This window comes from Ornithorhynchus anatinus, chromosome 8 (assembly GCF_004115215.2).
Source record: "Ornithorhynchus anatinus isolate Pmale09 chromosome 8, mOrnAna1.pri.v4, whole genome shotgun sequence".
NCBI classification, from domain to species: domain Eukaryota; kingdom Metazoa; phylum Chordata; class Mammalia; order Monotremata; family Ornithorhynchidae; genus Ornithorhynchus; species Ornithorhynchus anatinus.
In genome coordinates this window covers 69176854-69189824 of record NC_041735.1, presented here as the reverse complement: position 1 = coordinate 69189824, position 12971 = coordinate 69176854, and the positions used below count along the sequence as shown (strand labels likewise).

The window sequence follows — 12971 nt, the reverse complement described above, 5'->3', positions numbered from 1 at the left end:
AGTGTTTAGTACAGTCCCTGGCACATGGTAAGCACCTAACGAATACCATTATCATTATTATTGTTATCCCAGTTTCATTATTATTGTTAACCCAGAGAAGCAGCGTGGCTCAGTGGAAAGAGCCCGGGCTTGGGAGTCAGAGGTCATGAGTTCGAGTCCCGGCTCTGCCACTTGTCAGCTGTGTGACTGTGGGCGAGTCACTTCACTTCTCTGTGCCTCAGTTACCTCATCTGTAAAATGGGGATTAAGACCGTGAGCCTCACGTGGGACGACCTGATTCCCCTGTATCTACCCCAGCGCTTAGAACAGTGCTCGGCACACAGTAAGCGCTTAACAAATACCGGCATTATTAGTTTCCCGGAATGAACTTTTACCTCACGGTGTGGTTCTTTGGGAGTGCAGCGGGGGAGAAGGATGTTGAGACCACTCTCCCTTGGCCCTGCAGGGAGAGGCCTGGGGGTTGGGAACCTGGAGTTCTAGTCTTAGCTCTGCCCCCGGCTTGCTGCGTGACCTGGGCCGAGCTCCTTAACCTCTCTGGGCCTCAGTTTACTCCTTGTAAGGAGAGAAGACACATGCTTTCCCTCCCTTTGAGACTGAGTCCCGAGTGGGACGGGCACCGTGTCTGATCTGGTATCCCTCTGTCTGCCCCAGTGTTCGGCACAGTGCTTGGCCAAGAGTCAGCGCTTAGTCAATACAATCATGGCAGACAATGGGGAGGGTGACGAGGTCGGGACCGCTTCTCCCCAATCTCGCCTGCCCCCCGTCCCTGCCTGCTCCTTTTCTTTTTTTTTAAATGGTGTTTGTTAAGCACGTACTGTGTTCCGGGCACTGTTCTAAGCGCCGGGGTAGATACAAGCTAATCCGGTTGGACACAGTCCCTGTCCCTCATGGCGCTCACTGTCTCAATCCCCATTTTTCAGGTGAGGTAACTGAGGCCAAGAGAAGTGAAATGACAATGTTGGTATTTGTTAAGCGCTTACTATGTGCCGAGCACTGTTCTAAGCGCTGGGGGAGATACAAGGTGATCAGGTTGTCCTACGTGAGGCTCACAGTTGATCCCCATTTTACAGATGAGGTCACTGAGGCCCAGAGAAGTGAAGTGACTTGCCCACAGTCACCCAGCTGACAAGTGGCGGAGCCGGGATTCGAAACCATGAGCTCTGACTCCCAAGCCCAGGCTCTTTGCCACTGAGCCACGCTGCTTCTCTGGGAAGAAATGACTTTCCCAAGGTCACGCAACAGACAAGTGGCAGAGCCGGCATCAGAACCCAGACGCCGCTGACTCCCAGGCCTGGGCTCTACCCACTAGGCCACGTTGCCTGGCCCTGTCCTGTCTGTCCTCAACTGACCTCGCCCTTCCTCAGCACCCCCCAGGGAGCTGACCGAAGAGGAGAAACAGCAGATTCTCCATTCGGAAGAATTCCTGATCTTCTTCGACCGGACGATCCGGGTCATGGAGCGGGCGCTGGCCGAAGACTCGGACATCTTCTTTGACTACAGCGGCCGGGAGCTGGACGAGAAAGACGGGTCCGCGGCTTCCCCGTCCCTTCTCCGGGCACCGGGCAGGGTGGCGACGTTTTGAGGCCGGGTCGGGGAAGGGGAGGAGAGTGCCCCGAGGCCCTTAGTGACCTCCTCAGAGCCAGAGAGTCTAGCTGGGGAGATGGGGCGTTGAGGAGATGTGATTTCTGGAGGGCTTTGACGATGGGGAGCTTTCGAGTTTGGCTCAGCTCTTTCACTGGCTCTCTGAGAGGCGCAACAAGTGGAATAAAGTGGGAGGAATAGAAGCCTGGAGGAGGGACTGAGAGAGAAACGTAGTAGGATTCGGGGTAGGCTCCCCCTTTTGTCTCCCCCCCCCCCGCCCCACTGGGGTAATAGCGCTCCACCCTCTGAGAAGGAGAGAGCATGGCCTTGGGGACAGGGAGTCAAGAAACCCGGTGTCTTGTGGCCTTGGGCAAGTTGCAGACCCTCTTTCGGCCTCAGTTTCCTTTCTTGTAAAATGGGAAAATGAGCCCGACCTTTATTCCCTCCTCCCTCAGCCGCACAGCACTTATGTCCATAACCGGAATTTATTCTTTTAGTCTCATGTCTGCCTCCTTCTCTAGATTCTAAGCTCCCTGTGGGCAGGGAATGTGTCTGTTTATTGTTATATTGTATTTTCCCAAGTGCTTAGGACAGTGCTCTGCACCCAGTAAGTGCTCAATAAATACCATTGACTGATTGAACTCTGCTCAATTGAACTCTCCCAAGCACATAGTTCAGTTCTCTGCACCAAGTATAAGCGCTCAATAAGTACGCTTGACTGACTAATTGAATGCTGTTCTAATGTACTCTCCCAGGCACTTAGTACAGTGCTCTGCCCACAGAAAGCGCTCAATAAATACGATTAACGGATCGATTGCTGGGAGAGTCGACAGAGATCTGAGAACCGAGAGCTCCTTGTGTGTTTGCTTGTGGTCAGAAAGGGTGATCAATCTTCCCATCCAGCTGTGGGGGCTGGATGGCGACATATTAATAACAATAATAATAATGGTACTTATTAAGCACTTACTATGTGCCGAGCACTTTTCTAAGCGCTGGAGGGGGTACAAGGTAATCAGGTTGTCCCACGTGGGGCTCACAGTTTTAATATCCATTTTACAGATGAGGTAACTGAAGCACAGAAAAGTTACGTGACTTGCCCAAGGTCACATAGCAGACAAGTGGCAGAGCCGGGATTTGAACCCACGTCCTCTGACTCCTAAACCCGTGCTCTTTCCACTAAGCCATGTTGCTTCCCACTCTGACATCTCAGAGTGGCTCTCTTCCCGGGGGCGAGGAACCGGGGAATGGCCCCAGCCTCAGTGAGTCAGTCGATCGTATTTATCGAGTGCTCACTGTAGGCAGAGCACTGTCCTAAACGCTTGGGAGAGGATAACGCAATATAACAGTCGCATTCCCTGCCCACAACGAGTCTAGAGGGAGAGACGGACATGAATAAGAATCAATAAATGACAGATGTGGACGTGAGTGGTGTGGGGCCGAGACGGGGGATGAATAAAAGGAGTCAGGGCCACGTAGAAGGGAGCGGGAGAAGAGGAAAAGGGGGCTTACTCAGGGAGGCCCTCTTGGAGGAGGCGGGCCCTCAATAAGGCTTTGAATTGGGGGGCGAGTCAATTGTCCGGTGGATATGAGCAGGGAGGGTGTTCCAGGCCAGAGGCAGGACGTGGACCAGGGGTCGGTGGCGAGATAGACGAGATGGAGGCCCGGGGAGAAGGTTGGCATTAAGAGGAGCGGAGTGTGCGGGTCGGGTTGGAGAAGGAGAGTAGCCAGATGAGGCAGGAGGGGGCCAGGGGATGGACGGCTTTAAGCCGATGGTGACGAGTTTTTGCTTGATGAGGAGGTGGATGGGCAACCACCGGGGTGGTGGGGCTGAGAGGGTAGTTCGTGGCCCCGAGCTCGCCAGCGTTTGCTGGGGTGGGAGCCCGGAGGGGGTCTGGTCGGCTCTGCGCCCCCTGACTCCCCCCGCTGACCCCTCCTCGCAGGGACGTCCAGGCCGGCGTCAACCTCTCTTTCCATCGCCAGTTCTACGACGAGCACTGGTCCAAGCATCGCGTGGTCACCTGCATGGACTGGTCTGTACAGGTAGGGAACAAGGGACCCCCCCCACACACTGGGATCCTCCCAGAAGCCCCCCGTGGTCCGGCCTGGAAGCCCGGCGGGGGGAGAGCGGGGGTCCGGAGGGAGCCTCGGGCCCTAGTGGGGGGCCCGGATGGGGCGGTCCATCCCCCCCTCCCCGCAAATCCCCATGTGTCCTGCAGTTCTAACAATAATAAAGGGGCTGTTAAGCGCTCACCGTGTGCCGAGCACTGTACTGAGCGCCGGAGGAGGTCAAGCTGATTAGGTCAGACACGGTCCTTGTGCCCCATGCCCCACTCTTAGAAGGAGGAAGAGCAAGTTGCCAAAGGAAGAAATAACGATAACAACGTTGCGAATTAAAGCTGCCCCGTTATCAGAGGATCTTTTGAGTGTGGATAAAAGAAGCAGCAGAGGTTTATTTGAGATGTCTGATTAAATTGACATTTGGGTCTCATTTTGATAGTTGGCTTTTCCAGGGAGTGGGGGCCCTATCCTCTTCAGGCATTATTATATTATTATTATTATCATCATATGGATAATAATAATAATAGTATTTGTTAATGCTTACTGTGTGCCAAGCACTGTTCTGAGCACTAGGGTAAGTAGAAGGTAATCAGGTGGGACACAGCCCCTGTGCTGAACAATAATAATAATAATAATGTTGGTATTTGTTAAGCGCTTACTAGGTGCAGAGCACCGTTCTAAGCGCTGGGGTAGACACAGGGGAATCAGGTTGTCCCATGTGGGGCTCACAGTCTTAATCCCCATTTTACAGATGAGGTAACTGAGGCACCGAGAAGTTAAGTGACTCGCCCAAAGTCACACAGCTGACAAGTGGCAGAGCCGGGGTTCGAACCCATGACCTCTGACCCCCAAGCCCGGGCTCTTTCCAGTGAGCCACGCTGAATAGGGCTCACACTTTACAAAGGAGGGAGTAGGATTGAGTCCCCCTTTTACAGATGAAGGAACTGAAGCACAGAGAAGTGACTTGCCCAAGGTCACACATAGCAGACCAGCAGCGGAGCTGGGATTAGAACCCAGGTCCTTCCGATTCCCAGGCCCGGGCTCTAGCCACTAGGCAGCACCGCTTCTCGTTCGGCCATAGAGGAACGAGGGGTCTCGTGGGGACTCTTGGCGGGCGGTGGTGGTGCTGCTGGTGCTGGTGGTGGTGTCTACGGGGCACTGGCCGGCCTCCGTAGTAGCCACACGCCGATGCCCGGCTTTCTTCCCTCCAGTACCCCGAGCTGATGGTGGCCTCTTACAACCACAACGAAGACACGCCCCATGAACCGGATGGGGTGGCCTTGGTTTGGAACATGAAGTTTAAGAAAACCACCCCAGAATACGTCTTCCACTGCCAGGTAAGAACCCACGGGGTGGGAATGACACACGCGGGGGTGACTGTTATTAATTATCATTATTATCGTTATTATGGTATTTGTTAAGCGCTTACTATGTGCCAAGCACCGTTCTAAGCGCTGGGGTGGATACAAGGTAATCAGGTTGTCCCTCGTGGGGCTCACGATCTTAATCCCCATTTTCCAGATGAGGTCGCTGAGGCCCAGAGAAGTGAAGTGACTTGCCCCAGGTCACGGAGCAGACAAGTGGCAGAGCTAGGATTGGAACCCACATCCTCCGACTCCCAAACCCGGCCTCTTTCCACTACGCCACGCTGTGTTTAAGTGTGTGTGAGGGTGGGTGTCCGTGGGTGTGATCATTCGATAGAGAAGCAGCGTGGCTCAGTGGAGAAAGAGCCCGGGTTTGGGAGTCCGAGGTCATGGGTTCGAATCCCGGCTCTGCCACTTGTCAGCTGTGTGACCGTGGGCAAGTCACTTCACTTCTCTGTGCCTCAGTTCCCTCATCTGTAAAATGGGGATTAACTGTGAGCCTCACGTGGGACAACCTGATGACTACCCCAGCGCTTAGAACAGTGCTCTGCACCTAGTGAGCGCTTAACAAATGCCAACATTATTATTATTCGATCAATTGATGGTATTTACTGAGCACTTAGCACGTGCGGAGCTAATGTGCGGATAGGACAATTTCCCAAGCAAATCTGGTTTGTCCCCCGGCCTCAGCTCAGGGCTGGCTCTGCCCAGGCTCCCCCTGAGGGCAACAGGGGACAGTGGGGACCCCCCTCCCCGTCTCAGACCAGGGGATGGAGAGGAGCCGGAGGGGAGAGGCCTAGACCTTCCTGCTCAAACTTGATCCGGGCTTGCCTGCAGCCAGGATGCTGTCTGAATGTCTGTCTGTCCGTCAATCACATCCCCTTCTCCCTGCCCCCCCACCTCCCGTGGTCTCCGCAGTGTCTAGAGCCCCGGCCTGGGAGTCAGGAGGTCGTGGGTTCTAATCCCCTCTCCGGCACTCGTCTGCCGTGTGACCTCGGACAAGTCGCTTCACTTCTCCGGGCCTCAGTTCCCTCATCTCTAAAATGGGGTTGGAGACTGCGAGCCTCATGTGGGAGAGGGACCGTGTCCAACCCGATTTGCTTGTATCCACCCCAGCGCTTATACAGTTCCTGGCACTTAGTAAGCACTTAACAAATACCCTAATTATTATTATCATCTCCATCCCCCTTCCCTCCACCCCCCCGCTCCTTTTCCTCTTCTCTCCCTTCGGCGTCACCCTGACTCGCTCCCTTTATTCATCCTCCCTCCCAGCCCCACACCACTTATATCCAAATCCGTCATTTATTTATTTCTATTGATGTCTGTCTTCCCCTCTAGATTGTCAGCTCGTTGTGGGCTGGGAATGTGTCTGTTCTATTGTACTGTCCCGAGCGTTTAGTACTGTGTTGTGCACACAGTAAGAGCTCAGGAAAGTTTGAGACTGTGAGTCCCACGTGGGACAGGGACTATGTCTAACCCCATTTGCTTGTATCTCCCCCGAGTGCTTAGTACGGTGCCTGGCACATAGTATATGCTTAACAGATACCACAGTTATTATTATTATTAATAAATACGATTGAATGAATGAATACTCCCCTCCCCCATCTCCCCCCGCCTCCTCTGTCCAGTCATCAGTTCAGCATTCGATCCACCATTCGATCCAGCGCTCGGTCCAGTCTTCTGTCCAAGGTCCAGTCTATCTCCACGTCCAACACTCAAGTCTATTGCTCAGTCCGGTGCTCAGTCTATCCCCGGGTCCGGCGCTCATTCCAGTGCTCGTTCCAGCGCTCAGTCCAGTCCTCGGTCTGTCACCGGGTCGCAGCACTCAGCCCAGTGCTCCTCCCAGGGCTCAGTTTATCTCCGGGCCCAGCGCTCAGTCTAGGCGCTCGATAATCCATCACCGAGTCCGTCATTTAGTGAGTTGTGTACACTGACTACCACCTGGGCGCCTGGCCCTGTACCGAGCGCTTGGGAAAGCCCCTCTTCCTCCTCCCACCCTTACCCCAGGAGCAAGATCTAAGTCCTCCTGCCCTCAAGGAGTTTGTGACGTGACCCAGAGAGGCCAAGATTGGAGCAGGAGGAAGGAAAACTTGGTCTGAGCAGAGACTTGCTCAAAGCAGGGAGCGGGGAAGAGAGCGGATTTGCCCCTGGGGGGTGGGTTTGCTTCCTGGGGGGCCTCTGGCAGTCAGACCCCCAACCCCCCCCTCCTCCCCCCCCCCCCGGCCCTCTGAAGCTTAATGTCATTGCAAATCTGAGCCCCAGACATCGTTTTAACTCTAAAAGTGTGTTTAGACTTCCTGGATCAGATAGACCCCGGGGAGGAAAAGCTACTGCTTCAACCTGATTGAGGAACCTTAACTGGCTCACGTTTTTCCAATTTAGTGCAGGATCTTCCAGACGACTTAGCCAGAAGCCTACGCCTGTGCAGTAAACAGCCTTTATTTTTCTTAACCTTTGAAATCAGAACGTTTTATTTTTTCAGAGTATCAAATGTGGTCTTCTGATAGGCTCTTTCTGGCCAGGGCCCGGATGGGCGGGTGGGGGAGGGCAGCGTGGGGGTCTTAATTACGTTCAGATTTTCGAGAGGACGGTTCGATTCTCGGCCGAGGGTCGCAGTTGGGCTTTCTGAGAGGAGGAAGCTTTCAAACCCCTCTTTTGATCTTGTAGAAATCACGCCCTTCGAAGATCCTGGGTGTGGGCCTGGCGCTCTCCCCACATAGAAACAGTCATTAAGCATTTATTCGTTCCTTCATTCGATCGTATTTATTGAGCCCTTACTGTGCGCAGAGCACTGGGGCTTGGGAGAGGACACTACAACAATAAACAGACACATTCCTTGCCCACAACGAACGTACAGGCTAGGGGGGGGAGACAGGCGTGAATAGAAATCAATAAATGAGGGATGTGGGGCCGGGAGGGGGGATGAAGAAAGGGAGCGAGTCAGGGTGACGCAGAAGGGAGTGGGAGATGAGGAAAGGAGGGCTGAGGCAGGGGGAGCGGGGGAGAGTCACCGTCTATCAGATTTGAGGAGGGAGGGCGTTGCAGAGGCAGGACTTGGGCGAGGGGTGGGCAGCGCGATAGAAAAGATGGAGGTACAGTGAGAAGATTTATTGGGTACAGTGCGTGTACTAAGTGCTGGGAGAGAAGAGAGGAGTAGACATCTCTCCTTGATTTATCACGACTGATGTGTGATCATTCTTTTTCTTTTGGTGGTCTTTGGCGCTTTGGCCAGGCACTGTACTAAGCACTGAGATAGAATCGAGAAATCAACATTTCTCTCTTTTTTTTTAAATGCTATTTATTAAGCACTTACTACATGCCCGGCATCTTATTAAACAGGGGGAGAGAATAGAAGAATCAACATTCCTCTTTTAATTTTATGGGTACGTTAAGCACTTTCTTTGTGCCAGACATCACCCAATAAGATCCCCGCCAAGTGGCCTCCTGTTGCTCTTCAGCCCCTGCCCGTCTCCAAGCGAAACTAGGTTATCGCTGCGAAACCACTGTGAAAATCACTGGGAAGCGGGATGGTCTAGTGGAAGGAGGCCGGGCCTGGGAGTCAGAGGACCTGGGTTCTTCTGGTAATAATAATAATAATAATAATGTTGGTATTTGTTAAGCACTTACCTATGTGCCGAGCACTGTTCTAAGCGCTGGGGGAGACACAGGGGAATCAGGTTGTCCCACGTGGAGCTCACAGTCTTCATCCCCATTTTACAGATGAGGTAAATGAGGCACCGAGAAGTTAAGCGACTTGCCCAGAGTCACACAGCTGACAAGTGGCAGAGCTGGGATTCAAACCCATGACCTCTGACTCCAAAGCCCGGGCTCTTTCCACTGAGCCACTAAGAAACGCTGGGGTAGATAAAAGCTAGTCACGTTAGACACTGTCCATGCCCCATATGAGGCTCGTGGTATTAATGCCCATTTTACAGATAAGGGAACTGAGGCAAAGAGAAGTTAAGTGACTTGCCCAAGGTCACAGCACACAAGTGGTGGAGCCAGGATTAGAACCCACGTCCTTCTGACTCCCAGGCCAGTGCTTTCTCCACTAGGCAGCACTGCGTCTCATAATTTTATCTTTATCAGGGCTGACGTGGTCATAAGGTGTAAGCAGCGTGGCTCAATGGAAAGAGCACGGGCTTAGGAGTCAGAGGTCATGGGTTCTAATCCCCGCTCTGCCGCTAGTCAGCTGTGTGACTTTGGGCAAGTCACTTCACTTCTCTGTGCCTCAGTTACCTCATCTGGAAAATGGGGATTAAGATTGGGAGCCCCACATGGGACCTGATTACCCTGTATCTTTCCCAGCGCTTAGAACGGTGCTCGGCACATAGTGAGCGCTTAACAAATACCAACATTATTATTATTATTTTGTTTTTATGGTATCTGTTAAACTTAATTACCATTTTGCTTTGTTTTCATTGTACTTGTTAAGCACTTACTATGTGGTCAACACTTACTAAGCGCTGGGGTGCATACCAGACAATTGGGTTGGAAGCAATCCCTGTCCCACACGGGGCTCGCTGTCTTCCCCATTTTACAGATGCGGTAACTGAGGCACAGGGAAGCGACTCACCCAAGGTCACTCAGCAGATGAGTGGCGGGGCCGGGATTAGAACCCAGGTCCTCTGACTCCCAGGCCCGGCCTCTTTCCACTAGACCACGCTGCTTCCCAGTGATTTTCACAGCGGTTTCGCAGCGATAACCTAGTTTTGCTTGGAGACTGGCGGGGCCCGAAGAGCAACAGGAGGCCGCTTGGCGGGGAATCCTTGGAGAGAAACAGAGGGAGAGAGACAGAGAGGGGGAGAGGGAGAGACATGGAGAGGAAGAGAGAAGGGAAAGCCCTCAATCCCTTCGCCCCCCCTTACCTCACCTGGCTGCTCTCCTACTCCAACCCAGCCCGCACGCTCCGCTCCTCTAATGCCAACCTCCTCTCTGGGCCTCCATCTCGTCTATCTCACGGCCGACCTCTCGCCCACGTCCTCCCTCTGCCCTGGAACACCCTCCCTCCTCGTATCAGACAGAAAATTGCTCTCCCCCTCTTCAAAACCTTATCAAAAGCCCATCTCCTCCAAGAAGCCTTCCCCGACTAAGCCCCCCTCTCCTCTTCTCCCACTCCCTTCTGCGTCGCCCTGCCTCGCTCCTTTCATCCTCCCTCCCAACCCCACGGCACCTATGTGTATCTCAGTATTTTATTTACTTCTTTACTTATTTTAATGTCTGTCTCCCCCTCTAGACTATGAGCTCGCCGTGGGCAGGGAACGTGTGTTTATTGTTGCGCTTTCCACCAGCGCTTAGTACATTCCTTTGCACACAGTAAGAGCTCCATAAATATAATTGAATGGATGAATGAAAGAAGGGGAGACAGAGGGAGGGAGAGAGAGATTGCTTTTAATATCTAAGCACTTCTAGAGGCTCTGTGGAGATTGAGATACTGAGAAGCAGTATGGCATCGTGGATAGAGCCCGGGCCTGGGAGTCGGAGGTCGTGGGTTCTAATTCAGCGCTTACCGCATGCACAGCACTGTCCTAAGCGCTTGGTAAAGTACAGCAGCGTTAGCAGATATGTCCCCTACCCCACAACGAGCTCACTGTCTAGAGATGGAGATTTTGTTGCCTAATTGTACTTTCCAAACGCTTACTATGGTGTTCTGCACACCGTAAGCGCTCAATAAATACGATGGAATGAGTGGAGACGGACATTAATATAAATAATCAATCGATTGCATTTATTGAACATAACTACATAGGTGCGTGGCAGAGTACGATATAATATTATAACAGATTTGGTAGCTACGTTCCCTGCCCACAGTGAGTTTGCAGTCTAGAGAGGGAGACGGACGTTAATCAGCAGGCTGGTATAGCAGATAGAGCCCGGGCCAGGGAGTCAGAAGGTTGTGGGTTCTAATCCCGGCTCTGCTTGTCTGCTGGGTGACCATGGGCTGTAATTTCACTTCTCTGGGCCTCAGTTACCTTCCCTGTAAAATGGGGATTGAGAGTGTGAGCCCCACGTGGGACGGGGACTGTGTCCAACCCCATTTCCTTGTATCCATCCAGTGCTTAGTACAGTGCCTGGCACCTAGTAAGTGCTAAACAAATTTCATTATTATCATCATCATTATTAATAATAAGCAAATCATGTAAAATAAATGCTTTAAGATATGTAATTACAGATATGTACAGCGCACATATATACGTAATTTATAATAAACAATTTATAGCTACGCACACATGTGCTGTGAGGTTGGAGGTAGGGTGAATATCAAGTGTCCGAAGGTCAGAGATCCAAACGCGTTGATGACGCAGAAGGGAGAGGGAGCCAGGGAAAAGAGGGCTTAATTTGGGGAAGGGTCCATCCAGCTCCCCCGGAAACCCCTGCAGGTACCGTGATGGAGTGGCTAAAGCCCGGGCCTGGGAGTCCGCTTGATTATCCCCTTGATTCTATTTATCGTGATTATGTTGTCTTGTTTTTGTCCGCCTGTCTCCCCCGACTAGGCCGTGAGCCCGTCAATGGGCAGGGACTGTCTCTATCTGTTGCCGAATTGTCCGTTCCAAGTGCTTAGTCCAGTGCTCTGCACATAGTAAGCGCTCAATAACTACTACTGAATGAATGAGTCGGAAAGTCACGGGTTCTAATCCCCGCTCAGCGACTCGTCTGCTGGGTGTGACCTTGGACAAGCCACTTCCCTTCTCTGGGCCTCAGTGACCTCCTCTGGAAAATGGGGATTGAGACTGGAAGTCCCACATGGAACAGGGACTGTGTCCAACCTGATTTGCTTGGATCCACCCCGGCGCTTGGTACGGTGCCTGGCGTATAGTAGGCACTTAACCAATATCATCATTCTTATTATCATGATTATCGCAGGTGCCCGGCTGCGGTTCGGCCGAGGCTCAGGCCCCGGGGGGCGGGGGGGAGCGGGGGTGGCTGGGGCCGGTCGCCGGGAGCCCCCGCTGACCTTGGCTGCCCCCGCTGTCCCCCCTCCGCCCCCGCTCTGCCGCAGTCGTCCGTCATGTCCGTCTGCTTCGCCCGCTTCCACCCCAACCTGGTGGTGGGCGGCACCTACTCCGGACAGATCGTCCTGTGGGACAACCGCAGTCACCGGAGGACCCCCGTCCAACGCACCCCACTGTCCGCCGCCGCGCACACGGTCAGTCATAATAAGTCAGAAGGTCCCGGGTTCTAATCCCGGCTCCTCCACACCTCTCCTGTGTGACCTTGGGCGAGTCACTTCACTCCTCCGGGCCTCAACTCCCTCCTCCGTAAAACGGGAATTAAGACGGTGAGCCCCACGTGGAACAGGGACTGGGTCCAACCCGATGACCTCGTCCCTACCCCAGCGCTTCCAACAGTGCTTGACACGTCGTAAGCGCTTAACGAACAGCACGATCGCTAACGATTGTCATTGCCGACACAGACCTTTCCCGCTGCCGCTGCGACCTCCGGCAGACGCTCGACGGTCTGGGTCTGCCAGCCTTCTGGGCTTTGCCCAGATCGCTATCGGTGGAAGGCAGTGTAGCCTAATGGATGGTGTGGGCGGGTGGTGCTCTGCCCCCGCCTGCTAGGTGTCCGTCAGTCGCATTTACTGAGCACTTACGGTGTGCAGAGCACTGTGCTAAGCACTTGGGAGAGTACGACAGAACAGTAAGCAGACACATTCCCTGCCCACGGCGAGCTGACAGTCTAGAGGACTCCTCCTCTGTAAAATGTGGAGAGCGACCCCTGCCTCTACCTCCCCGCCACCGGCCTGCGCGCCCCACCACGGGCCAGGGACCGTGCCCGGCCCGATCCTCTGAGACTGCCAGCTCGTTGTGGGCGGGGAATGTGTCTGTTGTTGTATCGTCCTCTCCCCAGCGCTTAGTACGGTGCTCTGCATCTCGTAAAACGCTCAGTAAATACGATCGAATGAATGAATTCTCTGCCGTCCATCTCAGCGCTCGGCTCCGGGTAACCACTTGGTCGGGGCGGTCC

The 12971-nt window shown here is 53.5% G+C and overlaps 1 protein-coding gene across 4 annotated transcripts in view; it reads left to right on the top strand.

Moving 5' to 3' along the window:
- DYNC1I1 (dynein cytoplasmic 1 intermediate chain 1) overlaps positions 1-12971 on the top strand; it is a 74553-nt gene that overhangs the window by 28130 nt on the left and 33452 nt on the right. For all 4 annotated transcript variants that reach the window (XM_029071241.2, XM_029071242.2, XM_029071239.2 and 1 more), the window contains exons 8-11: positions 1365-1527; positions 3522-3621; positions 4851-4976; positions 12004-12150. In XM_029071241.2, the coding sequence (XP_028927074.1) occupies positions 1365-1527; positions 3522-3621; positions 4851-4976; positions 12004-12150 (536 nt within the window). The remainder of the gene's footprint in view (positions 1-1364; positions 1528-3521; positions 3622-4850; positions 4977-12003; positions 12151-12971) is intronic.